This window comes from Melanerpes formicivorus, unplaced genomic scaffold (assembly GCF_026170545.1).
Source record: "Melanerpes formicivorus ecotype bairdi unplaced genomic scaffold, bMelFor1.0.p_v2 SCAF_4, whole genome shotgun sequence".
NCBI classification, from domain to species: Eukaryota; Metazoa; Chordata; class Aves; order Piciformes; family Picidae; genus Melanerpes; species Melanerpes formicivorus.
Genome location: NW_027142356.1, coordinates 35,681,848 through 35,707,890, shown reverse-complemented (window position 1 = coordinate 35,707,890; position 26,043 = coordinate 35,681,848). Strand labels below are relative to the sequence as shown.

General features: G+C 48.2%; 1 protein-coding gene across 2 annotated transcripts; it reads right to left on the bottom strand.

Annotated features, from left to right (window-relative positions):
- Window positions 1-459: 459 nt before the first annotated feature.
- GUF1 (GTP binding elongation factor GUF1) lies at window positions 460-25,561 on the bottom strand. Of its 2 annotated transcripts, XM_068137629.1 has the most exons (17): window positions 25,339-25,561; window positions 23,407-23,518; window positions 21,985-22,133; window positions 21,361-21,441; window positions 19,735-19,812; window positions 17,861-17,944; window positions 16,332-16,396; window positions 14,790-14,993; window positions 13,216-13,355; window positions 10,857-10,980; window positions 10,016-10,148; window positions 7,429-7,572; window positions 6,353-6,486; window positions 5,373-5,474; window positions 4,085-4,204; window positions 1,951-1,987; window positions 460-790 (listed from the first exon to the last, which is right to left on the bottom strand). In XM_068137629.1, the coding sequence occupies exons 1-17, from the start codon at window positions 25,465-25,467 to the stop codon at window positions 653-655; spliced, it is 1,974 nt and encodes a 657-aa protein (XP_067993730.1). In that variant the 5' UTR covers window positions 25,468-25,561; the 3' UTR covers window positions 460-652. The 2 variants fall into 2 exon arrangements, with proteins under 2 accessions (XP_067993730.1, XP_067993731.1); XM_068137630.1 differs by lacking the exon at window positions 17,861-17,944.
- Between the last annotated feature and the right edge of the window lie 482 nt (window positions 25,562-26,043).

The following is a 26,043-nucleotide window of genomic DNA, read 5'->3' as shown; positions in this document are numbered from 1 at the left end:
CCACATCTGGACACAGTATTCAAGGCAGGGGGAGTCTCACAAGAGCAGGTTTCATACATTACAACTTAAGAAGCTTATAGCTGTGCTGTAGTAATGGTAAGCTGAGACACTTCAGGAAGTGTAAAATGGAAAAGCAGGGACCACAAACAAAATGTCGTGATTCGTTTTTGCTGATGTGAGATTCCAGCACCACCACCATCATCATCATCATCATCATCATATCCTGACAAAAGCCAATTCTGGAAGTAAACCAGGAAGCAGCTTGATGTTTTTCTGGCAAGGTGACCAAGCTCTTTCTAATTAACAACACCAAGGTAATTCAGTGACTTGTAGGAACTTTCTGCCACACCACTCCTGCTCTCTCGGGGCAAAATCGGTATGGCATTAAAACTGGGAAGCGTTCAAAGTATGAACCCCACGAACCACAATCCCATGGAAGCTCTGAAGATTCAGGGCAAGTAAATGAAACAAAGCTTTTTAATTTCAGAACAGTCTCCAAGGGTCTGTACAGTCTCCATTCATGCTCCCAGTGACTGAATGGACAGCGTTTCAAGCCAGCACCTTCCCTCTCGCAGCGATCCATCAAACATTAGCTTCCTCTGCTGATGGCTGCAGGAAGTAGAGAGAATCATCAGCTGCTTGTCACTCATCTCTACTTGTCAGTTTGTCTCTTCAAAACACGTATGAAGGCATCTCTTGGTACTTCCACATTGCCAATCTTTCTCATCAGCTTCTTCCCTTCTGCCTGCCTTCTCAACAGCTTCATTCTTCTCGTGATGTCTCCACCATACTGCGAAAAGGAAATAGCTTAGTAAGTTTAAAATGCAACTACAGCACAGGTTAGGCCACACCTTGAGTCCTGTGTCCAGTTGTGGGCTCCTCAATTTAAGAAGGAGATTGAGACTCTTGAACGTGTCCAGAGAAGAGCAACAAAGCTGGGGAGAGGCCTTGGTACAAGTCATAGTATCACAGTATCGGTCAGGGTTGGAAGGGACCACAAGGATCATCTAGTTCCAACCCCCCTGCCATGGGCAGGGACACCCCACACTAGATCAGCCTGGCCAGAGCCTCATCCAGCCTGGGCTTAAACACCTCCAGGGACGGGGCCCCAACCACCTCCCTGGACAACCCATTCCAGGGCTTCACCACTCTCATGGTGAAGAACTTCCTCCTCACATCCAGCCTGAATCTCCCCACCTCCAGCTTCATTCCATTCCCCCTAGTCCTATCACTACCTGAGATCCTGAGAAGTTCCTCCCCAGCCTTCTTGTAGGCCCTACAAGGAGAGGTTGAGGGAGCTGGAGTTGTTTAGCTTGGAGAAGAGGAGGCTCAGGGGAAACCTTACTGCTCTCTACAACTACCTGAAGGGAGGTTGTAGCCAGGTAGGGGTTGGTCTCTTCTCCCAGGCAACCAGCACCAGGGGAAGTTTAGGCTGGAGGTGAGGAGGAAGTTCTTCCCCATGAGAGTGGTGAAGCCCTGGAATGGGTTGTCCAGGGAGGTCATTGAGGCCCCATCCCTGGAGGTGTTTAAGCCCAGGCTGGATGAGGCTCTGGCCAGCGTGATCTAGTGTGGGGTGTCCCTGCCCATGGCAGGGGCATTGGAACTAGATGATCCTTGTGGTCCTTTCCAATCCTGACTGATTCTATGAGTCTAGAAACTGTTGAGGAGACAGCAGTTAACACAGACACCGCTGAGTTCAGGCTAAGTGTGTCACTGTGATAAAAGCCATTACCCTTTCTGATGCACTCTTACTGCAAGCTGCAACTAGGTTACACAAGTTCAGCTTTAAGATAAAGAGCTGAAAAGTGTCTGATAATATCCCCCTGCCACTGAGGAGCAGAAGCAGAAGATGTCTTTGCTAGGTTTGTACCAGAAGATAGGCTTGCCCCATTAGCAGGAATTTTAGGTTGACATACATCTGAAATAGCAAAAAGAAAGAGGAATACCTACACATTTTGCCACAACATTTTTTCTGTAAGCTTTCAGCCTGTAAAATAAAATAACACAGAAGTTAACATCTTAGAACATCTGTAACTGAAGCTAAACACTGGCTTGTCACAATGCTAAGGGATGTTTTTCTGCCAGCTTTGTAAGATGCATTGAATCACAGAATGGCTTAAGTTGGAAGGGACAGGTTGGACTTGATGATCTTTGAGGTCTTTTCCAACCTTATTGATTCTGTGACCTCTGAAATCATCTACTCCAGCCTCCCTGCCATGGGCAGGGACACCTCTCAACTAAATTGGCTACTCAAGGCTTCATCCAACCTGGCCTTTAACACCTCCAGGGAGAAGGCAATCACAATCTCCCTGAGCAACCTATTCCAGTGTTTCACCACCCTCATACTGAAGAGCCTAAGATCCAGTCTAAACCTATTCTCCCTCAGCTTCAAAACATTCCTCCTTGTCCTGTGTCTAGACAACATTATGAAAAGTCCCTCTGCAGCCCTCCTGTAGGATCCCTTCAGGTATTGGAAGGCAGCTCTAAGGTCCCCCCCTGGAGTCTTCTCTTCTCTAGGCTGAACAACCCCAGCTCCCTCAGCCTATCCTCATCACAGCAGAGGTGCTCCAGCCCTTGGATCATCTTTGTGACCCTCCCCTGGACTCACTCCAACAGCTCTGTGTCCTTACTTGTGACAGGGACATCAGAACTGGATGCAGCATTTGGGGAACCATGACATTTCTCCTTTTTGACACAGAGGACAAAATTCCAAACAGAAAACTCAGTTCACACTTCTCGAGCCCAGAAATCTCTCGTAGGGACTATAACATACGCATATAACATACAGCTCTTGCTTTTTCACCTGGCATTTCTGCTACAACTCACAGTGTTACATCTGTGTGCACCTGGAAAACTACCCACAAATTCTTCCAGCACCTCTGCTTGGATCCCTGCTTTTAAGCTGTACCACAATTGAAATCCAACTCAATCAGCAACAGCAAAACTGTGACAGAGGCAACAGCTAGGAACCAGTTTGCTCTGCAAGGAGTAAGTGCTGCTGAGAAACAGTTGAGTGTGCAGCTTGCAACATACTTCCTTTGGAACAGTACAGTTCAGTTCTCTTTTTTTGCTGACTCCTCCAGAGGTTCAAGTATCCCACAGCCAGCTACTTGTTTTTCAGCAGCATGAATCACTTTCCACTGCCAGAGAGGAAGCAGCCTTGCAAACTGCACTCTACCCACAGAGTGCAATGCTGACCACAAGCAATTGGAAAGGGAAAAGCTTATCTTCTAGATTACATTTATACAAAGACATTATTCACTGACACAGCTCAAATATTGTGTGTGTGTGGTTTTGTCTTTGCAAATGTCTGTGGGTTGTTTTGTTTGTTTATTGGGGGTGGGTTTTTATATCCAAGGTCTGGAGAGCCTGGGGGGTTTTGATCCCGAGGTCTGTGAGGGTTGGTCTTGGGGGTTCTGATCCCAACATCTGTGGGGGGTTGGTCTTGGGGGTTCTGATCCCAACATCTGTGGGGGGTGGTCTTGGGGGTTTTGATCCCAAGGTCTGTGGGGGGTGGCCTTGGGGGTTTTGATCCCAAGGTCTGTGAGGGGTGGCCTGGGGGGTTTTGATCCCAAGGTCTGTGGGGGGTGGTCTGGGGGGTTTTGATCCCAAGGACTGCAGAGGGGGGCCTGGGGGTTTTTGATCCCAAGGTCTGTGGGGGGTGGCCTGGGGGTTTTGATCCCAAGGTGTGTGGGGGGTGGCCTGGGGGTTTTTGCTCCCAAGGTCTGTGGGGGGTGGCCTGGGGGTTTTGATCCCAAGGTCTGTGGGGGGTGGCCTTGGGGTTTTTGATTTCAAGGTCTTGGGGGGGGGGGGGCCCTGGGGGGTTTTGATCCCACTGGCCTAACCAGTGCTGAGTACAGGGGCAGAATGACTTCCCTGCTCCTGCTGGCCACACTGTTCCTGACCCAGGCCATATATAGTTCCTATATATTTTATGCTTAGCAGGTGCTGGGTGCTAGGTTGGACTCGATGATCTCGAAGGTCTTTTCCAACCTGGTTGATTCTGTATTCTGTACTTTCAATATTTCAATTAATAATAATGATAACAATAAAAGGAGTGGAGAAGCAGCAGGGCTTTACTCACGTTTCTCTTGCAATGATTTTCTTGCCAACAGCAGCCTGGATGGCTATTTCAAACAGCTGTCTAGGGATGGCATCTTTCAAACGTTCACACAGCAGCTTCCCCATGGCATATGCCTTGTCCCTGGAAAACAAAGTCACCAGGGCTTTCAGAAAGAGCAATACCACCCCAAAAATACACCTATAGACCAAACAGTCTGGGGAAAGGACTGCAGTGGAGTTTTTCTTCTTTTTAACTCAAAAGATAAGTGTCTAATGAGTCTTGTGTCTGGGGAAGGACAACCCCGTGGAGCAGTATAGCTTGGGGGCTGATCTGTTTGGGGTCGGAGTGGCTGGAGAGCTCCCAAACAGAGAGGGACCTGGGGGTGCTGATCAACAGCTGCCTGAACATGAGCCAGCAGTGTGCCCAGGTGGACAAGAAGGCCAATGGCATCCTGGCCTGCATTAGAAATAGTGTGGCCAGCAGGAGCAGGGAAGTCATTGTGCCCCTGTACTCTACTTTGGTTAGGCCACACCTTGAGTCCTGTGTCCAGTTCTGGGTCCCTCAGTTTAAGAAGGACATTGAGACACTTGAACATGTCCAGAGAAGGGCAACAAGGCTGGGGAGAGGCCTTGAACACAAGCCCTATGAGGAGAGGCTGAGGGAGCTGGGGCTCTTGATCTCAAGAGTTGTGGAAAGAGCTGCTGAAGCCACAGGAGGAAGCCTTATAAAGACTTTGTCAGAAGAATGCAAGGGGAGAGGCTGGAAACATGAAGACATTTTCACCACCAAAACAGAACTCCCTGAGAAACTCAGGGAAACCTGAACCATTCCAGTAAACACTTTCTCCTGGTTGTTTGGCTGGAGAGAAGACAGCAACAAACTTCTGCAGAACAGGAATTATTTGGAGCATAAAATCAATTTGTTTCTTCTTCAGCTTTTCAACAGCAAATATGAAGTGCCATAAACTTTATCTGGCTTCCTCTAGACTTGTCTATTTCCCCCACTCCTTAAAACATCAGCATTTTGCAGTTCCTTCTCCTCCCTATCCTACAGTACCATAAAAATATAACCAGGAGTTACATGCTTCTTTCATTAAACTGAGAGGGGTGGCTGAAACCCCATCAGGCTGTGCTGCCACCATCCAATGAGATGTGTTCCATATGGAAAAAGCCATCATGTACTCTCCAGAAGTGGCAATGGGAAGCCCTCAACCCTCTTGTTATCTACATTTGTCACATATTAGTGATAACAGCTGTAAGTTTCTTCAGGAAGGCTTATTGCTTTGGAATACAGACTCCAGTCAACCTACTTGTGTATGATGGTTGCCAGTTCCTCGACTGGATTTCCATTGAGAAGAATATCCATTTTGATAAGGTCTGCTGCCTGGTATCCTGCATCTTCATAATCAAAACTAAACAAAAAGGAGTTCAAAAGTTAGTGAAGGCTTTGTAGACATTCTGCAAAGTGAGCAGTAAATCTGCAGCGACTCCTCTGCTAGGAAATGCCCACTTGTCACTTCAGACAAGTTAAGAATCACCTAGATCTTCCTAATCTAGATGAGTGAGTGCTGCCCTGTAAGTAAAACTCAACACAAGCAGAACCAACAGAAAATTAGTAGCAGTGATGCATTTTTAGTGTCTTTCAGATGTGTTTCCACCAGTTTTCAAAGCAAGCCTAATTCACTTCAGATTAAGACTCAATTTGCAACACTATCATAAAAACCATATGGAAGGGCACAGCACAAGCAAGTATTTTCCCCTCAGAACTTTTCTTGTTCCCACCCTCCCACCCCCAGACCCAAGATAGAATAGAATAGAGAACAGAACAGAATAGAGAACAGAATAGAATAGAGAACAGAATAGAATAGAGAATAGAACATAACAGAACAGAATAGAGTAGAACAGAACAGGACAGAATAGAGTAGAACAGAACAGAATAGAACAGATCAGACCAGACCAGACCAGACCAGGTTGGAAAAGACCTTTGAGATCATCAAGTCCAACCTATCATCCAACACCATCTAATCAACTAAACCATGGCACCAAGCACCCCATCCAGTCTCTTCCTGAACACCTCCAGGGATGGTGACCCCACCACCTCCCTGGACAGCACATTCCAATGGCCAATCTCTCTTGCTGGGAAGAACTTCTTCCTAACATCCAGCCTAAACCTCCCCTGGTGCAGCTTGAGACTGTGTCCTCTTGTTCTGACACTGGTTGCCTGGGAGAAGAGATGGAAGGGAGATGGAAGATGGAAGGGAGGGGAAGAGGGTACAAAGAAACTAGTTACCTTGCATAGCCAGAAGACAGAGACTTGAGAGTATCATAAAAATCCACCACAATTTCATTCAGTGGAAAGAGGTATTTGAGCATAACCCTGTGTTCATCGATGTACAACATATCCTTCTGGACTGCCCTGCGATCCTAGGCAAACAAAAATGCTTTCAGTTCCCCTTGAGAGAAGTTTTCTACAAAGCAGATTAAAATAAACAGCCTGCTGGCTCTGCTTCTCTTGCTGCAGCCCAGGATGTGATTGGCTTTCTGGGCTGCAAGTGCACACTGGCCACTCATGCTGAGCTGCCTATCCACCAGCACCCCCAAGGCCTTTACTTCAGGGCTGCTCTCAAGCCCTTGGGAACTCCTCTATCTCGAGCCCCAAAGTAACCTTATTGGTTTTTTTCCTGAAGCCAGAACAAATTGCAGCACCATCATAAGTGAAGTGCTTGCAACTTCATAGTATCAGTCAGGGTTGGAAGGGACCACAAGGATCATCTAGTTCCAATCCCCCTGCCATGGGCAGGGACACCCCACACTAGATCAGGCTGCCCAGAGAGGTGGAGTCTCCTTCTCTGAAGACTCTCAAAACCTGCCTGGAAGCATTCATGTGTGACATGCTCTAGGTGATCCTGCTTTGTCAGGGGCGTTGGACCTCTCTGGAGGTCCCCTTCAACCTCTAACATGCCTTGAATCTGTGACCCAAACCTGGCTACAACCACCTTTCAGGTAGTTGTAGCCAGCAATAAGGTCTCCCCTGAGCCTCCTCTTCTCCAGGCTAAGCAACCCCAGCTCCCTCAGCCTCTCCTCACAGGGCTGTGCTCCAGACCCTTCCCCAGCTTTGTTGCCCTTCTCTGGACACCTTCCAGCATCTCAACATCTTTCCTAAACTGAGGGGCCCAGAACTGGACACAGGACTCAAGGTAATCTTACACAGAAAAAGTCTTGACAGAAAACCAACTGTTTTCATCATCACTGTCCCATACCATGTAAGTGGTTATTCTTTAGTGTTTTACTATTGAGTGTCTTGGCTTTAAGTATGATGTGGGGGGCTTAAAAATACAAATGGCAAAACCCCCTCTGCATACTGACCTGACACAAGGCAATTATTTTCCCAATGTATTCATGAGGTGTTACAATAGTCCCAAGAACAGTTGGCTCTAAATACTCAGAAACTGAAAGTTTATCAGGAAACTGAGAAGGGTTGATAATAGTCATCTCTGTTTGACCATACTCCTGGAAACAAGCAAATAAAATAGATCGTGTAAGTTTAGAAATAAGCAAAGTAAAGAGCAAAGGACAGCAAGTTCAACAAAGAAAGCTTAAAAAGTGTTTTAAAGTCACAGTCTCACAGTATAACTAAGGTTGGAAAGGACCTCGAGGATCATCGAGTCCAACCTATCAACACAGACCCCATGACTAGACCATGGCACCAAGTGCCACGTCCAATCTCCTCTTGAACGCCTCCAGGGATGGTGACTCCACCACCTCCCTGGGCAGCACATTCCAATGGCAAACGACTCACTCGGTGGAGAACTTCCTCCTCACCTCGAGTCTAAACCTCCCCTGGCGCAGCTTGAGACTGTGTCCCCTTGTTCTGGTGCTGGTTGCCTGGGAGAAGAGGCCAACCCCTTCCCAGCTACAACCACCTTTCAGGTAGTTGTAGAGGGCAATGAGGTCACCCCTGAGCCTTCTCTTCTGCAGACTAAACAACCCCAGCTCCCTCAGCCTCTCCTCACAGGGCTTGTGTTCAAGACCTCTCCCCAGCCTTGTTGCCCTTCTCTGGACACGTTCAAGTGTTTTGATGTCCTTCTTAAACTGAGGGGCCCAGAACTGGACACAGGACTCAAGGTGTGGCCTAACCAAAGCAGAGTACAGGGGCACTATGAACTCCCTGCTCCTGCTGGCCACACTATTCCTAATGCAGGCCAGGATGCCATTGGCCCTCTTGGCCACCTGGGCACACTGGTGGCTCATATTCAGGCAGCTGTCGATCAGCACCCCAGGTCCCTCTCTGTTTAGGAGCTCTCAGCCACTCCGACCCCAGCCTGTAGCTCTGCATGGGATTGCCGTAGCCAAAGTGCAGCACTCAGCACTTGGACTTGTTGAATGCCATCCCATTGGACTCTGCCCATCTGTCCAGTCAGTCGAGGTCCCTCTGCAGAGCCTTTCTACCCTCTAACTGACTAACATCTGCTCCTAACTTGGTGTCATCTGCAAACTTGCTGATGACTGACTTGACCCCCTCATCCAGATCATCAATGAAGATGTTAAAGAGGATGAGGCCCATCACTGATCCCTGGGGCACACCACTAGTGACTGGCTGCCAGCTGGCTGTGGCACCGTTCACTACCACTCTCTGGGCTTGGCCCTCCAGCCAGTTCCTAACCCAGCACAGAGTGTAGTGGTCCAAGCCACGAGCTGTATCCAAGTCCTTGGATACACTTGAGAGTCACACAACCCAAATCTACACCAAGCAGAGTTTTAAGAGAGATTTCACACACAGAATTCTCTGATCAGAGTACCTTTCAATATTATTACACAGGAACATCATAGGAATTACTTTCACTAAGAAAATAAGACTTTAAAGCACTTCAGTCACTGAATTTGGAATGGAATGGAATGGAATGGAATGGAATGGAATGGAATGGAATGGAATGGAATGGAATGGAATGGAATGGAATGGAATGGAATGGAATGGAATGGAATGGAATGGAATGGAATGGAATGGAATTCACCAGGCTGGAAAAGACCTTTGAGATCATCGAGTCCAACCTATCACCCAACACCATCAAATCAACTAAACCAACTAAAACCAAAACTAAACTAAGTGCTCAGAACTAGGCCTATAATCTAAGGTTAAGCCTCGAAATGAAAAAGCCTTGCTGTCCATCTTTCCATCTCTCTTGCCTGCAGAGCAAGAATCATTCCCCTTACTCCATTCTGATCTGTAGGCACAGCTTCAACAAAAGACCTCCTCCACGTACTCTGCAGTCTGGTGCTGGGGACATCCTTCTCAAAATAGAACCTTGGGTTCAGGCTTCCTTAAAGGATGAAATGGGCTTAGAAATTAAGCTTTTGATACCTGTACAAGTGCTTTCATTACTTATTTCTTCTAGCCAACCATCCCAATAGGGGCTGGAGTTACCCTTCTACACCTTTACCATAATGCAGGCTCTTTTCTCTCCTGGCATGAGAGAAGAGATGCCCACCAATGCCCACCCTCCAAACTCAGAAGCAGCGCTCACCAGTGGCTCCTGCTCTTTGCAATCCATTGTCTGGATGCAACTACTTTTCTAGGGAAGTTTTTAGAGGTACTTAGGAAATTAATAGGAGTTACCTCTCTTTCTCTTTGTGCTGTTGACAGAAGCACTTTTATTTCCTTCCCTAGTGGATATGACCCCTCCTTCTCTCCCTTTAGACCTGCTGTGTGTCCTCCATGCCATGGTCTAGTCATGAGGTCTTTGGTGACAGGTTGGACTCGATGATCTTTGAGGTCTCTTCCAACCTTGGTGATACTGTGATACTGTAACTAAGGACAAAGGCAAGTTGATGGGTCTTCTGTATCACTCATGCACCAGAGCTGCCAACTACAGCATTCACAGCTGCTGCACTGCCTAAGGAGACTTTTAGCCTGCTGTTTACAAAAAGCTGTACATACATTTGCCATTTGCCTTACCTTTATCAACTTTGCTGAGGAAAGAACAGCTTTGTATGGAACTGTAGGGGCAGTCAAAATCACAGACATGTTATACTCTTGCTCCAAACGCTGATTAAACACTTCCATATGCAAAAGACCAAGGAAGCCCAACCTGGGGGGAAGAAACATAAACAAACATGAAACCCTGCTGGGGACAGGAGGCTTTGTTTAACCTACTCCAGCATGTTTACACTGCTGGTCTGGCAACATCAGACACAGCAAACACTCCCCAGATGATCCTACAGCTGAATAATGTCAGTCTTTGAGAACAAAAATCTATCAATCACAGCTCAGATACAGAAAGACAATCAAAGGGTTTTGATCCTTACCTTGGTTTTGATCCTTACCTAGCATTCATGTGAATTAAGATTGTGGCCTTCCAGTATCTGAAGGGGGCTACAAGAAAGCTGGGGAGGGACTTTTTAGGGTGTCAGGGAGTGATAGGACTGGGGGGAATGGAACAAAACTAGAAATGGGTATTCAGATTGGATGTTAGGAAGTTCTTCCCCATGAGGGTGGTGAGACACTGGCACAGGTTGCCCAGGGAGGTGGTGGAAGCCTCATCCCTGGAGGCTTTTGCAGCCAGGCTGGATGTGGCTGTGAGCAACCTGCTGTAGTGTGAGGTGTCCCTGCCCATGGCAGGGGAGGTTGCAACTGGATGATCCTTGAGGTCCCTTCCAACCCTAACTATGCTTCTACGTTTCTATGAATTCAAGTTGCTAATATTGAATTCATTTAAATTCAATTTTCAGCTGACTTAGACTTGCATTCTCCATTTATGAACCACCCCAAAACTTAAAGCAGGATAAAAGCACCTCACCTCCAGCCAGCTCCCAAGGCAAGGCTACTGTCCCGATGAACAGTCACACTGGAGTCATTCAGGGTCAGCCTCTCCAAAGCACTTTTGAGGTTGTTATATTCTGTTTGATCTACAGGATACATTCCTGTCAAAACATAACAGACAGAATTCACCACATAAGAGAACTTCATCTGGTGTGTACTCAAGCTTTCAAGCATGCCTCTTATAGTCAACACAGTTATAAAAGCAGAAATGAATTTTCTGTTTGAACTCCACAAAGGGAAAAACAATTTCAGGGTCTTTATAGGATTTTACTTCCCTCCCCCCTCAAGTTAGTTAAAACATAATACAATTTCAGATTCCTTCCCAAAAATTGGAATTAAAAATCAAATTACAATGGTAGGGATGCTGATGAATCCTTCACATCTGGGGAAGATGCAGAATTCAGGACAACCACTGTTTTGCAGGGCTGCAGTGTAAATGTGACTTAAACACATCACATCCTGGGCCAATCACATCCTGGGCTGCATCAAGAGAAGCAGAGCCAGCAGGGCGAGGGAGGTGATTCTCCCCATGTGCTCTGCTCTGGTGAGACCCCAGCTGGAGTAATGTGTCCAGTTCTGGGGCCTCTATTACAGGAAGGATCTGAAGGTGCTGGAAGGTGTCCAGAGAAGGGCCATGAGGGTGAGCAGAGGGCTGGAGCTGCTATGAGGACAGACTGAGGGAGTTGGGGTTGTTCAGTCTGCAGAAGAGAAGGCTCCAAGGAGATCTTATTATAGCCTTCCGATATCTGAAGGGGGCTACAAGAAGCTGGGGAGGGACTTTTGAGGGTGTCAGGGAGTGACAGGAGTGGGGGGAATGGAACAAAACCAGAAATGGGTAGATTCAGACTGGATTTTAGGAAGAAGTTCTTCCAGAAGTTCTTCCCCATGAGGGTGGTGAGACACTGGCACAGGTTGCCCAGGGAGGTGGTGGAAGCCTCATCCCTGGAGGTTTTGAAGGCAGGCTGGATGTGGCTGTGAGCAACCTGCTGTAGTGTGAGGTGTCCCTGCCCATGGCAGGGGGGTTGGAACTGGCTGATCCTTGAGGTCCTGTCCAACCCTAACAATTCTATGATTCTATGAATAAGCAGACAAAGGTCAATGAGATGTCCCCTCAAAGCTAAGAGTGACCAGCAGGAAAAAACCAAAAGTGACACATCTAATACAGCTGAAAACATTTCTGTATTGTTTGACATTAATAAAAGCAGCTCTCTGTGTAACTACTCCCTGAAAGAGGTGCCAGGGTATCACTTTTCACATCACATGTTGAGGAAATGTTGATTGCTCTAGACCAAGAAGCAAAACTTGTGCCTCAAAAATCCCACATTTACAGCATGACACTTGTGTGTTTAAGCTGGATGTTAGGACGAAGTTCTTCCCAGCAAGAGAGATTGGCCATTGGAATGTGCTGCCCAGGGAGGTGGTGGAGTCACCATCACTGGAGGTGTTTAAGAAGAGCCTGGATGAGGCACTTGGTGCCATGGTTTAGTTGATGAGATGGTGTTGGGTGATGGGTTGGGCTTAATGATCTCAAAGGTCTTTTCCAACCTGGTTAATTCTATTCTGTTCTTAGACTCAGTGATGGAACACCCAATTTCCACAAGACAGTTAAGGGAGTTTTACACATTGCCTCATAACAACTCTAGAAAGAAATCTCCAGAATCATCCAGAATAAAGGCTACTGTTTTGGCACCCTCACTTCAAGAAGGAGTGGGTCCCGAGAAGAGCAATGAAGCTAAAGAACAGCTCTGGTGAAGAGCAGCTGAGGGAACTGTGGTTGTTTAGTCTGCAGAAGAGGAGGCAGAAGGAAGACCTCATTGCTCTCTACAAATCCTTGAAAGGAGGCTCCAGTAAGGTGTTAATCAATCTCTTCTCCCTAGTATCAGGCTTCCACCACCTCCCTGGGCAACTTCTTCCAGTGTATCACCACCCTCATGGGAAAGAACTTCTACCCAACATCCAATCTGAATCTACTCATTTCTAGTTTTGTTCCATTCCCCCTTGTCCTATCACTCCTTTACATCCTAAAAAGTCCTTCCCCAGCTTTCTTGTAGCCCCCTTCAGATACTGGAAGGTCACAATTAGGTCTCCTGGGAGCCTTCTCTTCTCCAGACTGAACAGCCCCAACTCCCTCAGCCTGCCCTCATAGAAGAGGTGCTCCAGCCCTCTGCTCATCCTCCCAGCCCTCTGCTCATCCTCCCAGCCCTCCTTTTAGTTCAATCCTGCTAAAATCCTAAGCCTCACAAGTCTTAATATGCATGTATATTCTTTTAAAAGCTCTAATAGCTGTCTGGCTACTGAAAAGAAGGAATTGCATTTGATACCAGTGTGCTCCTCACCTGCAAAAACCATTGGCTTCGCTGACTTAAAGCCAGGCAAAGGCTCCACTGGCTGTTTATACATAAACAGTGTGTCTCCTATTTGGGCTTCTGTTACTTCTTTCATTCCAGCAATCAGGTAGCCCACCTGTCCAGCATATCTAAATAAAATTGGCATTATATGGACATGCTTCTTGGCATCAGCAGTATCTTCATCAGTTTTCCCACTTGGTTCAGCTCAGTCAGAAATGCAAGTTAAATCACCCCCTGTAAAAGCCCAATAAGCCAGATTGAAGCTGTTTGTCCTCCAAGTCAGGAACTCTCTCTCAAGGGACAAACTATCTGTCAAGGAGCTATATTTGTGTCAAACACTGCATTTATACTTCTGTATTCTGAAGTCTTTGCTACTCCCACTATGAAAGCTGGAGCTAGAGGGAAGTTATCAGGGATTGCAGACAGAACTAGAATGGTCCTCAACTGCCAGCACAGAGACTGGCAGAAAGAACACAGACAAATGCCTTCCATCGGCACATGGTGCTGCTAGGAGAGAGATATATGGTAGACAAAGACCATGGTGTAGTGGTTTTGGCTAGAATGGAGCTAACTTTCTTCATAGCATCCCCCTATGGAGCTGCATTTTAGATTTGTGCCTGCAGTGGTGCTGGTTTAGCCATCACTGAACAGCACTTGCACAGCACGAATGCTTTCTGTGCTTCTCAGTCTGTCCCCCCAGCAAACAAGCTAGAGGCTGGAAGGTGACAGAGGGATACTCCATGCCACATAACATCATGCTTGGCAATAAAGAGCAGTCTTTCCAAGGTCCCCATGACTTGTGAGCAGTGGTAAGCAACTGATTCCCTTTGCATCACTTCATGTCTTTTCTTTTCCCTTCACTTATGAAACTGTCTTTATCTTGACCCATGAGCAAGTCGTTCCTCACTTTTGCTCTCCCAGTTCTCTCCCCTATCCCACTGGGGTTAAGGGAGTGTGGCAAAGTGGCTGGCTGGGTTCAACCCACCACACACAGTAACATAATTTTCACTGAGAATCTCCCAAGAAAGTCATTAACACATGCCTGGATGAAAACTGAGAAAGCTTCTGCACTAATGCTAAGTACCTGATTTTCTTCCCACTGCTGCCATGAGGAGCCAGTTTCTGGTAATAGCTGCGTTCATGGATTTTAAGTTTTCCACCCTCAAAACAGGCTGCAGCAATAACTAAGATGAAGCCCCATCCCCTTCCACTCTCAAACAGGGTGGTTCCTAGAAATAAATTGGATGGCTGAATAACAATAACATATGCTAGCCTTAAAAAGAACCCCTAGCTGTCCAGATGTTCTGAGCACTACAGAGGACAGAACAGCTTCCTCCCCCTAGCAGTGCCCAAAAGGCAGTCCCCAAAAGCTCCTGCCCCAGCACTCTATAATTACAAACAATAATCATTAGAAAATCCCCACCACCAAAGAAAGAGCAAAGAGCTCAGACACCTCCCAGCCTTTATCACTCAAAGCAAGTACCAAAGAGAAATGGGGGAGCTTGTATCTTAACACCAACTCAGGACTGGTTCCACTGCAAGAACTTGCTTTTTTTACTTACAGCTTATGTGTTGGCTGCTCATTTGGAGTCAGAATTCCAACTTCATGAACTTCATATCTTTTCTTTGTGTGGGCAGACACAATCTTATGCCCTTTCTGAATCTCCCCACCAAAGAGTGCAATGTTGGCTATGACCCCTCGGTAGTGGTCAAAGGTGGAGTCAAACACCAAGGCTTTCAATGGATCAGCAGGATTACACTGGGGTCTGGCACACACACAAAAAATAAAGTCAGTATAACATATGAAGCAGTGTGGTTTTCATTCAGTAAGAACAACATTGGCCACAACAACCCCATGCAGTGCTACAGGCTGAGGTCAGAGTGGCTGGAGAGCAGCCAGGCAGAAAGGGACCTGGGGGTGCTGGTTGATAGTAGGCTGAACATGAGCCAGCAGTGTACTCAGGGGGCCAGGAAGGCCAATGGCATCCTGGCCTGCATCAGGAGTAGTGTGGCCAGCAGGAGCAGGGAGGTCATTGTGCCCTGTACTCAGCACTGGGCAGGCCACACCTCGAGTCCTGTGTCCAGGTCTGGGCTCATCAGTTTAGGAAAGATGTTGAGTTGCTGGAAGGTGTCCAGAGAAGGGCAACAAAGCTGGGGAGGGGTTTGGAGCACAGCCCTGTGAGGAGAGGCTGAGGGAGCTGGGGTTGCTTAGCCTGAAGAAGAGGAGGCTCAGGGGAGACCTTGTTGCTATCTACAACTACCTGAAGGGAGGTTGTAGCCAGGAGGGGGTTGGTCTCTTCTCCCAGGCAACCAGCACCAGAACAAGAGGACACAGTCTCAAGCTGTGCCAGGGGAGGTTTAGGCTGGAGGTTAGAAAGAAGTGCTTCATAGAAAGCGTTATTGGCCATTGGAATGGGCTGCCCAGGGAGGTGGCAGCAGAGCCTGTATCTAGGGAGGAATAACACCAGGCACCAGGACACACTAGGGGTCATCCTGCTGGAAAGCAGCTCCATGGAGAAAGAAACTGGAGTCCCAGTGGACAGCAAGTACTCCATGGGACAGCAATGTGCCCTTGTGGCCAAGAGGGCCAATGACATCTTGGGGTGCATAAAGAAAACTGCATCCTGCAGGTCTAGGGAGGTTCTCCTCCCCCTCTATTCTGCCCTAGTGAGACTACACATGGAATGTGTCCACTTTTGGGCTCCCCACTTCAAGAGAGACAGAGACCTGCTGGAGAGAGTCCAACAGAGAGCCAAGAGGATGATTCAAGCACTGCAACATCTCTCATGACTGAAAGGCCTGGGGCTGCTTAGCCTTGACAAGAGCAGGGTGAGAGGGGATCTTATCGATGTCTGAGGGGTGGGATTTCAAGAGGAGGGTGCCAGGCTCTTTTCAGTGGTGCCCAGTGATAGGACAAGGAGCAGTGGGTACAAGCTAGAACACAGGAGGTTCCACCTCAACAGGAGGAGAAACTTTGTTCTGGTGAGAGTGACAGAGCCCTGGAGCAAGCTGCCCAGAGAGGTGGTGGTGTCAACAATGCATCCATGCAGCTTGTGGCTTCCTAATTTGCTGTCCAAGGTTTCAGAGACTAAAGACAGACTTACGGTGGAATCTTCTCAATGACCTTCTGAAGAACTTTTTCAACATTTGTTCCTTGTTTAGCAGAGATCTAAAACAAGTCCAAAAACAACTTCATCAGACTTGGGTCTTACACTCATTTTCTATTAAACAGTGGTGCATTTACTTAAGGCAGTTTTGGTGGCCACAGATAATACTACACCCAAAAGCACTCTGAAGCACACTTTTGAGTGCCAGTACTCCCAGGGAGGTGGTGGAGTCACTGCCCCTGGAGGTGGTCAAGAGGGGATTGGATGTGGCACTTGAAGCCATGGTTGAGGAGTCATGAGGACTTGGGTGACAAGTTGGACTTGATGACCTTTGAGGTCTTTTCCAACCTTACTGATTCTATGATACTATGAAATGTTTCTTTGATCATAACTTATTCTGTCACCTTTTTCTTTCTCCTCTCCTGAACTGCCTTTGCTATGATAAAACTGAAAACAATTTAAGGACTCACAATGAGAAACAACTGAGAATCTGACACCATTGAGAAATATGTTTTCCACCCTTGTTTTCCAGGAGACAATCTTGAATGATCTGTTACAGGGTAGAAGGGCTCTGCAGAGGGACTTTGACAGGCTGGACAGGTGGGCAGAGTCCAACAGGAAGGCATTCAACAAGTCCAAGAGCCGGGTGCTGCACTTCAGTCACAACAACCCCATGCAGTGCTACAGGCTGGGGGCAGAGTGGCTGGAGAGCAGCCAGGCAGAAAGGGACCTGGGGGTGCTGGTTGACAGTAGGCTGAACATGAGCCTGCAGTGTGCCCAGGTGGTCAAGAAGGCCAATGGCATCCTGGCCTGCATCAGGAACAGTGTGGCCAGCAGGAGCAGGGAAGTCATTCTGCCCTGGACTCAGCACTGGTTAGGCCACACCCTGAGTACTGTGTCCAGTTCTGGGCCCCTCAGTTTAAGAAGGAAATTGAGACACCTGAACGTGTCCAGAGAAGGGCAACAAGGCTGGGGAGAGGCCTCGAGCATAAGCCCTGTGAGGAGAGGCTGAGGGAGCTGGAATTGTTTAGCCTGGAGAAGAGGAGACTCAGGGGAGACCTCATTGCTCTCTACAGCTACCTGAAGGGAGGTTGCAGCCAGGAGGAGGTTGGTTTCTTCTCCCAGGCAACCATCACCAGAATGAGAGGACACAGTCTCAAGCTGCACCAGGGGAAGCTTAGGCTGGACATGAGGAGAAAGTTCTTCCCAGAAAGAGTTTTGTGCCATTGGAATGTGCTGCCCAGGGAGGTGGTGAAGTCACCATGCCTGGAGGCATTCAAAAAGGGATTGGATGTGGCACTTGAAGCCATGGTTTAGTTAGTCATGAGTTCTTGGGTGATAGGTTGGACTTGATGATCTCTGAGCTCTTTTCCAACCTGATTGATTCTATGGTTCTATGATATGCAGGTATGCCACACAAGGCAGACAGAAGACAAACTCTTGATCAGCTGTGTGTACATCTCTTCCATTAGCTACAAAGTGAAGTTAGACTATCAGCCATGCTATCAAACTTTGAGAGACCTTACCCTTATGCATTCATCTGTAGGGATATCAAACAGCTTCTCAATCTGTTTCTCAACTCTTTCAGGGTCTGCATTCTTCAAGTCAATCTGAAAAACACCAAACTGCTGAATATACCATGTCCTCCACATGATCCACCCCTGGAGCTTCATGACATGCAAGTCAAGGAACCTTTATGTATTTATGAGTGAATATTGGATGTCTCCAAGGAAATGATAGTCAATGAAACTGACTTTAGAAAAAGCCTTCTTTTCATCATTCCATGCTCCCTGGGCCTGATCACCTGGCTGCCCTGCACATGCCATGTGATGGCACCCAAAATGATCTACTCCACAACCTTCCCTGGCAGCAAGGTCAGACTGACAGGCCTGGAGCTCCCCAGATGCTTCTTCCAGCCCTTCTTGTAGGTGGGTATCACATTTGCTAACTCTGGTCAAGGGGGGACTCCCCTGGGTAGTCAGAACCACTGCTAAGTGATGGAAAGTGGCTTGGTAAGCACCTCCACCAGCCCCCTCAGTATGCTTGAGTGGATCCCATGTCCAAAAGTCACAGCACAAGCAGCCTACTTGGATCACAGTAGGGCAAATACAGGTTAAGATCTGCACCTTCCCAGTCATTCAAGCCCCCTTGTCCACACCAGCTGAACATTCTCACCTCTATTTCACAGAGAGTCAATTTCAAACCCTGAGGCCACAGCTTCAGCTTGTTCTCATTAGGATAAAATGAACAGTCCTGAGTATTACCCAAGTGTGCTCAGCTGTTTTTCATGCCACAGCACTTGTTTGCTTCAAGCTGGTGTTTGTGAACTGGAACTGATGCAGATTTCCTTCATGGAATCATAGAATGGCTTAGGTTGGAAGGAATCTTAAGAGACCATCTACTGCAACCTCCCCACCATGGGCAGGGACACCTCTCAACTAGACTTGGCTGCTCAAGGCCTCATCCAACCTGGCCTTGAACACCCAGAGAGGTGGCATCCACAACCCCCCTGGGCAGCCTATCCTGGAGTCTCACCACCCTTGTACTGAAGAACTTCTTCCTAAGATCCAGCCTAAACTTACTCTCCCTCAGCTTCAAACCATTCCCCCTTGCCCTATCTCTAGACACCCTGATGAAGAGTTCCTTCTCCAGCCTTCCTGTAGGATCCCTTCAGGTATTGGAAGGCAGCTCTGAGGTCTCTCCAGAGTCTTCTCTTCTCCAGGCTGAACAACCCCAGTGCCTATCCTCATAGCAGAAGTGCTGCAGCCCTTGGATTATCTTTGTGAGCCTCCTCTGGACTTGCTCCAACAGCTCTGTGTCCTTCTTATGATGGAGGCACTATAAGTGGATAAAGCATTTGAGGTGGGGTCTCAAGAGCAAAGGGGAAGAATCACCCCTCTTGACCTGCTGTCCACACTCCTCTTGATGCAACCTAGGATACAATTCCTTATCAAGAGACAATGTACACCATGCTTATGACCTTGATTTACCATACAGACTGCAGTAAGAATTTAACCAGGGCTGCTGATAGGGTACTTCTACATGTACTACATGACATAAAACCTGATGTTCCCAGCAATCACTGTAAATATCAGGCAGCAAATACACAAAGTTCTTATTACATTCCAGTTATCTTTTCATTATGCACAGAACAGTTGGACATTGGAGTCATCTCCCAAGAGATGTGGTGGATTTCCCTACATTGGACAGTTTCAAGACTCAGCTTTACAAGGTGCTGGGCCACCTCATTTCAACTACAATATCACCTAGAAAGGTTGGGACAGATGATCCTTGGGGGCCCTTCCAACCTGGTGTTCTGTGTAATTCTCTTTGAGGACATATTTCTTAGCAACCTTAAGCAAGGCAATTATTTAATGTGAAACTCTAAAACCTTCATTACCTTGTTTATGACAGGAATAATTGCAAGCTGTGCTTCAAAGGCAAGGTAGAAGTTTGCCACTGTCTGAGCCTGAATCCCCTGGAAAACAAGCATTGCAAAAGTTCAATATGGAATCTTCCTGCACTTTGGAGGTGCAGTGGGTTACAGTTCTATCCAGTCCTTCACTGGGAGGATGAAAAATAAGTAAAGGTTATTGAACATGCACACTGCTGGGAAATAACATTTTCAATCATAATTTCTCATCATCTGAGACAAACTAAAAATGATGTACATGGGAAGACTTACATGGAAGTATTTACAGGTAACCCAAGTACCTGTTTCTGCCTATCCTTTTTATTTCTTAATGGCCAAGATGTTTAAGGTGTTTAAGCCCAGGCTGGATGAGGCTCTGGCCAGCCAGATCTAGTGTGGAGTGTCCCTGCCCATGGCAGGGGGGTTGGAACTAGATAATCCTTGTGGTCCCTTCCAACCCTGACTGATACTGTGATACTATGATAAGATCACAACAGCTGCCTCAAAAAGCACAATTATGCCCCCAACAAACTATTCATAAGTGGACCAAGACAGAGAAGGGCAACAAAGCTGGTGAAGGGTTTGGAGCACGGCCCTGTGAGGAGAGGCTGAGGGAGCTGGGGTTGCTCAGCCTGGAGAAGAGGAGGCTCAGGGGAGACCTTACTGCTGGCTACAACTACCTGAAGGGAGGTTGTAGCCAGGTGGGGGCTGGTCTCTTCCCCCAGGCAACCAGCACCAGAACAAGAGGACACAGTCTCAAGCTGTGCCAGGGGAGGTTTAGGCTGGATGTTAGGAAGAAATTCTTCCCAGCAAGAGAGATTGGGCATTGAAATGTGCTGCCCAGGGAGGTGGTGGAGTCACCATCACTGGAGGCGTTTAAAAGGGGACTGGAGGTAGCTGTAGAAAGCAAGAAGGTCTCCCCTGAGCCTCCTCTTCTCCAGGCTAAGCAACCCCAGCTTCCCCAGCCTCTCCTCACAGGGCTGTGCTCCAGAGCTCTCCCCAGCCTCACCACCCTTCTCTGGACACATTCAGGTATCTTAATGTTTTTCTTGAATTGAGGGGCCCAGAACTGGACACAGGACTGAAGGTGCGGCCTGACCAGTGCTGAGTACAGGGCACAATGACTTCCCTGCTCCTGCTGGCCACACTGTTCCTGATCCAGGCCCATAATCCTCTTGTTTTAGTCTGTCAACTCAGTCTTTAAAATATGTCTAACACTGCACAAATAAAAGTACAACTAAGGGGTATCATTTCACTTCCCTCTTTGTGTAGACTGTAAATGTACAACATCAGCCAAGAACCCACTGAGTGGATATAAAATTTCTCTTGGGTCTCTTCTCTCAAGTAACCAGTGATAGAATGAGAGGAAAGGGAGTTATGCTGTGTCAGTGGATGTTTAGATTGGATGCTAGCAAAAACCTCTTTACTGAGAGTGGTGAGGTATTGGAACGGGCTGCCCAGGGAGGTGGTGAAGTCACCATCCCTGGAGGTGTTCAAGAAACGTGTAGATGTGGTGCTTTAGGACATGATTTAGTGGTCATGGTGGGACTCAATGATCTTAGAGATGTTTTCCAACCTTACTGATTCTGTGGAAAGAGGAATTAAGAGCCTCACCTCATTTGCATCCACTACAAGTATGACACCTTGACAGGCAGACAGGGATCGTGATACTTCATAGCTGAAATCGACATGGCCCTGTGGAGGAGAGAAATGTTTACAGTTTCAGGTATCTCTAGAGTCTTTTGCTAACATTTCTGTATCATTATAGAACCATAAAATGGTTAGGGTTGGAAGGGACCTCAAGGATCAGCCAGTTCCAACCCCCCTGCCATGGGCAGGGACACCTCCACACTACAGCAGGTTGCTCACAGCCACATCCAGCCTGGCTGCAAAAACCTCCAGGCATGAGGCTTCCACCACCTCCCTGGGCAACCTGTGCCAGTGCCTCACCACCCTCATGGGGAAGAACTTCTTCCTAACATCCAATCTCAATCTACCCATTTCTAGTTTTGTTCCATTCCCCCCAGTCCTATCACTCCCTGACACCCTCAGAAGTCCCTCCCCAGCTTTCTTGTAGCCCCCTTCAGATACTGAAAGTTTTCCACTGTCTGTACGGTCACAATTCTTACCAAACAAACAGAACAAAAGCCAAACAAACACAAGAAACCAGAAATAACCACTTTAAAAACATAGACATTTAGCTTTCTGTGATTAAAGCACTGTTTGCACTTAACTTACTGGTGTGTCAATAAGATTTAAGAGGTAGTTCGCTCCTGCGTGTTTGTAGAAGAGAGACGCAGACTGTGCCTTCACTGTAATTCCTCTTTCTCGCTCCACTTGCAGCTTATCCAGCACTTGTTTGTTGTGGGTAGTTTTAGCAATTGTTCCTAGGGGTTCCAAAAAAAAAACAACCCACAATTTTATCATAGTAGTCTCATAGTATCAGTCAGGGTTGGAAGGGACCACAAGGATCATCTAGTTCCAACCGCCCTGCCATGGGCAGGGACACCCCACACTACATCAGCCTGGCCAGAGCCTCATCCAGCCTGGCCTTAAACACCTCTAGGGATGGCACCCCAACCACCTCCATGGACAACCCATTCCAGGGTTTCACCATTCTCATGGTAAAGAACCTCCTCCTCACATCCAGCCTCAATCTCCCCACCTCCAGCTTCATTCCATTCCCACTAGTCCTATCACTACCTCAGATCCTGAGCAGTCCCTCCCCAGCCTTCCTGTAGCCCCCTTCAGATACTGGAAGGCCACAATTAGGTCACCTCGGAGCCTTCTCTTTTCCAGACTGAACAGCCCCAACTCCTTCAGTCTGTCCTCATAGGAGAGGTGCTCCAGCCCTCTGCTCATCCTTGTGGCCCTTCTCTGGACAGGTTCCAGCACCTCCACATCCCTCTTGTAATAGGGGCTCCAGAACTGGAGGCAGGACTCCAGGTGGGGTCTCACCAGGGCTGAGCAGAGGGGGAGGATCACCTCCCTTGACCTGCTGGCCACACTTCTCCTGATGCAGCCCAGGATCTGATTAGCTTTGCGGGCTGCAAGTGCACACTGAGAGCTCCTGTTGAGCTTTTTGTCCACCATTCCCTCATTTAGCCCATGAGCTCTCAAAATAAATAATTCTTTAACCCTGAGAACATGAGGCTTGAAGCTGCAAGTGATTTTTTTCCCATCCAATTAAGCTGAACTCAGATTCTTCACTTCAACTTCTGCTTCCCCTCTCTCAACGTGTGTTAAATAAATTTTCCCCTGTTATATGAATTTTTTCCAAGTGATCTCAAATACTTTACTGAATAAGCATGATGCAAAACACCAGACAAGTTTAAATCAAAGGTTAAGAAGTAGCTAAGTTTCTATCAAGTTCTAAATCATTTTGATGTGTGAGGAAACTTCTTCATCTACCACTGGAGAGGACTTGCATGGCCCACAGCCCCAGGCAGTGCCAATCTCAAGGGAGTAAAGAGCATCATGAAAGAGCTTGACAGACCTAAATTCAAAATTCCATTCTATCATAGGCTTCAGGCAAAATTCTCCTACAGTGATACATGATCAGAGAGCAAAGACATTAGAAATGTTAGTGATAATCAAAACTACAGAATCTCACACAGCATCTAACAGGTTAAGAAAAGGCAGCTTGAAGTGAGAACTTACCTGTAATTTCCAACAATCTGTCTGCTAGTGTACTTTTGCCATGATCTACATGAGCTATAATACTGAAGTTTCTAATGCTTTCAACAGGATATGTTGACACATCCAACTTGTCCTGGAAAACACAACATTATTTTCATAAACCATAGTTAGTCTCAGTGCACTATATGAAGGCCAAGGCCTATTAGAAAAGAATTAACTCTCCTCTCCAGAAGATGCACTGATGGAACAGAGATACACAAACCTTAGTTGTCACCAGGGTTTTAAATGCCAGCATTTCATTTTAGTCATTTCTTACTCTGGCTAACCAGTAAGTCTGCTGGAAAGCGTTGTGAAATGTACTACACTCTCATGCACAGAGAGAGCTGGAAATCCTAAAAACCAGGTTCAAGTCTAAAATGTATTCCCCTGGGATCAGTGTTGGGCTTGACCCTATTCAGTATCTTTAGTGATGATCTGGACGAGGGGACTGTGCCCACCATTAGTAAGTTTATAAAAGACACCAGGTTGGGGGCAGGAGTTGATCTCTTAGAGGGAAGGAGAGCTCTGCAGAGGGACCTTGACAGGCTGGACAGATGGGCAGAGTCCAACAGGATGGCATTCAACAATTCCAAGTGCCAGGTGCTGCACTTCAGCCACAACAACCCCATGCAGTGCTACAGGCTGGGGGCAGAGTGGCTGGAGAGCAGCCAGGCAGAAAGCGACCCTGGGGGTACTGGTTGACAGTAGGCTGAGAATGAGCCTGCAGTGTGCCCAGGTGGCCAAGAAGGCCAATGGCATCCTGGACTGCATCAGGAATAGTGTGGCCAGCAGGAGCAGGGAAGTCATTCTGCCCCTGTACACTGCACTGGTTAGGCCACACCTTGAGTCCTGTGTCCATTTCTGGGCTCCTCAGTTTAAGAAGGACATTGAGATGCTTCAATGTGTCCAGAGAAGGGCAGCAAGGCTGGGGAGAGGTCTGGAGCACAGCCCGGTGAGGAGAGGCTGAGGGAGCTGGGGTTGCTTAGCCTGGAGAAGAGGAGGCTCAGGGAAGACCTCATTGCTCTCTACAACTACCTGAAGGGAGATTCTAGACAGGTGGGGGTTGGTCTCTTCTCCCAGGCAAGCAGCACCAGAACAAGAGGACACAGTCTCAAACTGTGCCAGGGGAGGTTTAGGCTGGATGTTAGGAAGAAGCTCTTCTCAGAAAGAGAGATTGGCCATTGGAATGTGCTGCCCAGGGAGGGAGGTGGTGGAGTCACCATCACTGGAGGTGTTCAGGGAGAGACTGGATGGGGTGCTTGGTGCCATGGTTTAGTTGATTAGATGGTGTTGGATGATAAGTTGGACTCGATGATCTCAAAGATCTCTTCCAACCTGGTTAATTCTATTCTATTCTATTGAGGAAGCACACCTTGAGGAAGCTACAGGTAACAGTTATCTTGCCTAAATCAAGAAAATGCAGAAAGCCAGCGTGACTTCCTTGGTTCACACACTGAAAGGGCCAACAGTAAAGCGCTTTGCTTTGTTTTATTCCTGCTTATTCCTACTTTGAATCAGGAAAGTGCCTTCTCTGCGTTTCCAAGCTGTCAGCATCAGGAACCAGGACATTCCCAACGACAGCCAGCAGCACGTCACCGAAAGGCGCTGCTCGGCGGCGAGCTGCACGGCAGTCACCTGCCTCACCCAGGCTATGCATGGCTGCTGCCGGCCAGGGTGACAGTGACAGCACGGAGTTCTGTGCCAGAAGTAAGCAGCATGACGTGCCGCGTCCCCTGCCCCGCGCCTCAGCCTGGCACCGCACCTGGGGGCACTGCCAAGGGGCAGCGCGGAAAGCCTACTCCAGGATGCCATCGCCTGTCGGGAAAGGCGACCACCGCTTAGGGGACCCCCTAAAGGTCAACCGCGGGCAGGTTCCCCTCCGCCCCTCCCGCCAGGGCAGCCCTGCGGACTCACCTTGCTGCGGGAGCTGTACAGCCGCTCGCACGCCGCAAGCCCCGCGGGCAGCACACTCAGCGGGGAGGAAGCGGGGCAGGGGCTCCGCAGGCGGACCCACCACATCGCCGTCCTGCCGGCCAGAGCCATGGTCCGGCTCGGCTCCCCTCACGGCCGCGCCGTCCCGGCCCCGCCGGCCCCGCTCTCCACTCCCCGCGCGGACACGGGCGGCCAGGGCGCGCGCACCGAGCCTCGCGCGCCGGAAGTGCTGCTGGCGCCGCCAGAAGTGGTCAGAGCTCCGCGCCGCCACCGGCCCCTCCCGCGGGCGCGGCGGTGAGAGGACGCTAGGGGGAGCTGTGCGCGGCACTCGTAGAGTGGTTGCGGCTGGAAAGGGTCTCTGGTGGCGTCAGATCCTGCTGCTCTCCAGCTCTGCCAAGTGTGCTGTTAAACCACATCGCTGCGGATGCCAAACACCTGCCGGGGCGGGGCTTCAACCCCCTCCCTGTCCAGTCTGTTCTGTTGTTTGAGAATCCTTTCACGGAAGAAATGCCCTGTGATGTCCAAGCTGCACCTCCCTTGGTGCCATTTGAGGCCATTTCCTCTCTTCCTATCACTTGCTAACTAGGGAGAAGAGACCAATACACATCTCCCTTCTTTCAGACAGTTGTAGAGACACGAATCTCTTCAATCTCCTCCAGACTAAGCAACCCCAGCTCCCTCAGCTGC

Coding starts and splice junctions, on each gene's coding strand:
- GUF1 (XM_068137629.1), bottom strand. CDS start 25,467: ATGGCTCTGGCCGGCAGGACGGCGATGTGGTGGGTCCGCCTGCGGAGC. Junction 6,487..7,428: donor AAATAATTGCCTTGTGTCAG/GTCAGTATGCAG, acceptor TTGTTTGCCTAG/GATCGCAGGGCAGTCCAGAA. Junction 4,205..5,372: donor CTGGCAACCATCATACACAA/GTAGGTTGACTG, acceptor TTTGTTTTCCAG/GGACAAGGCATATGCCATGG.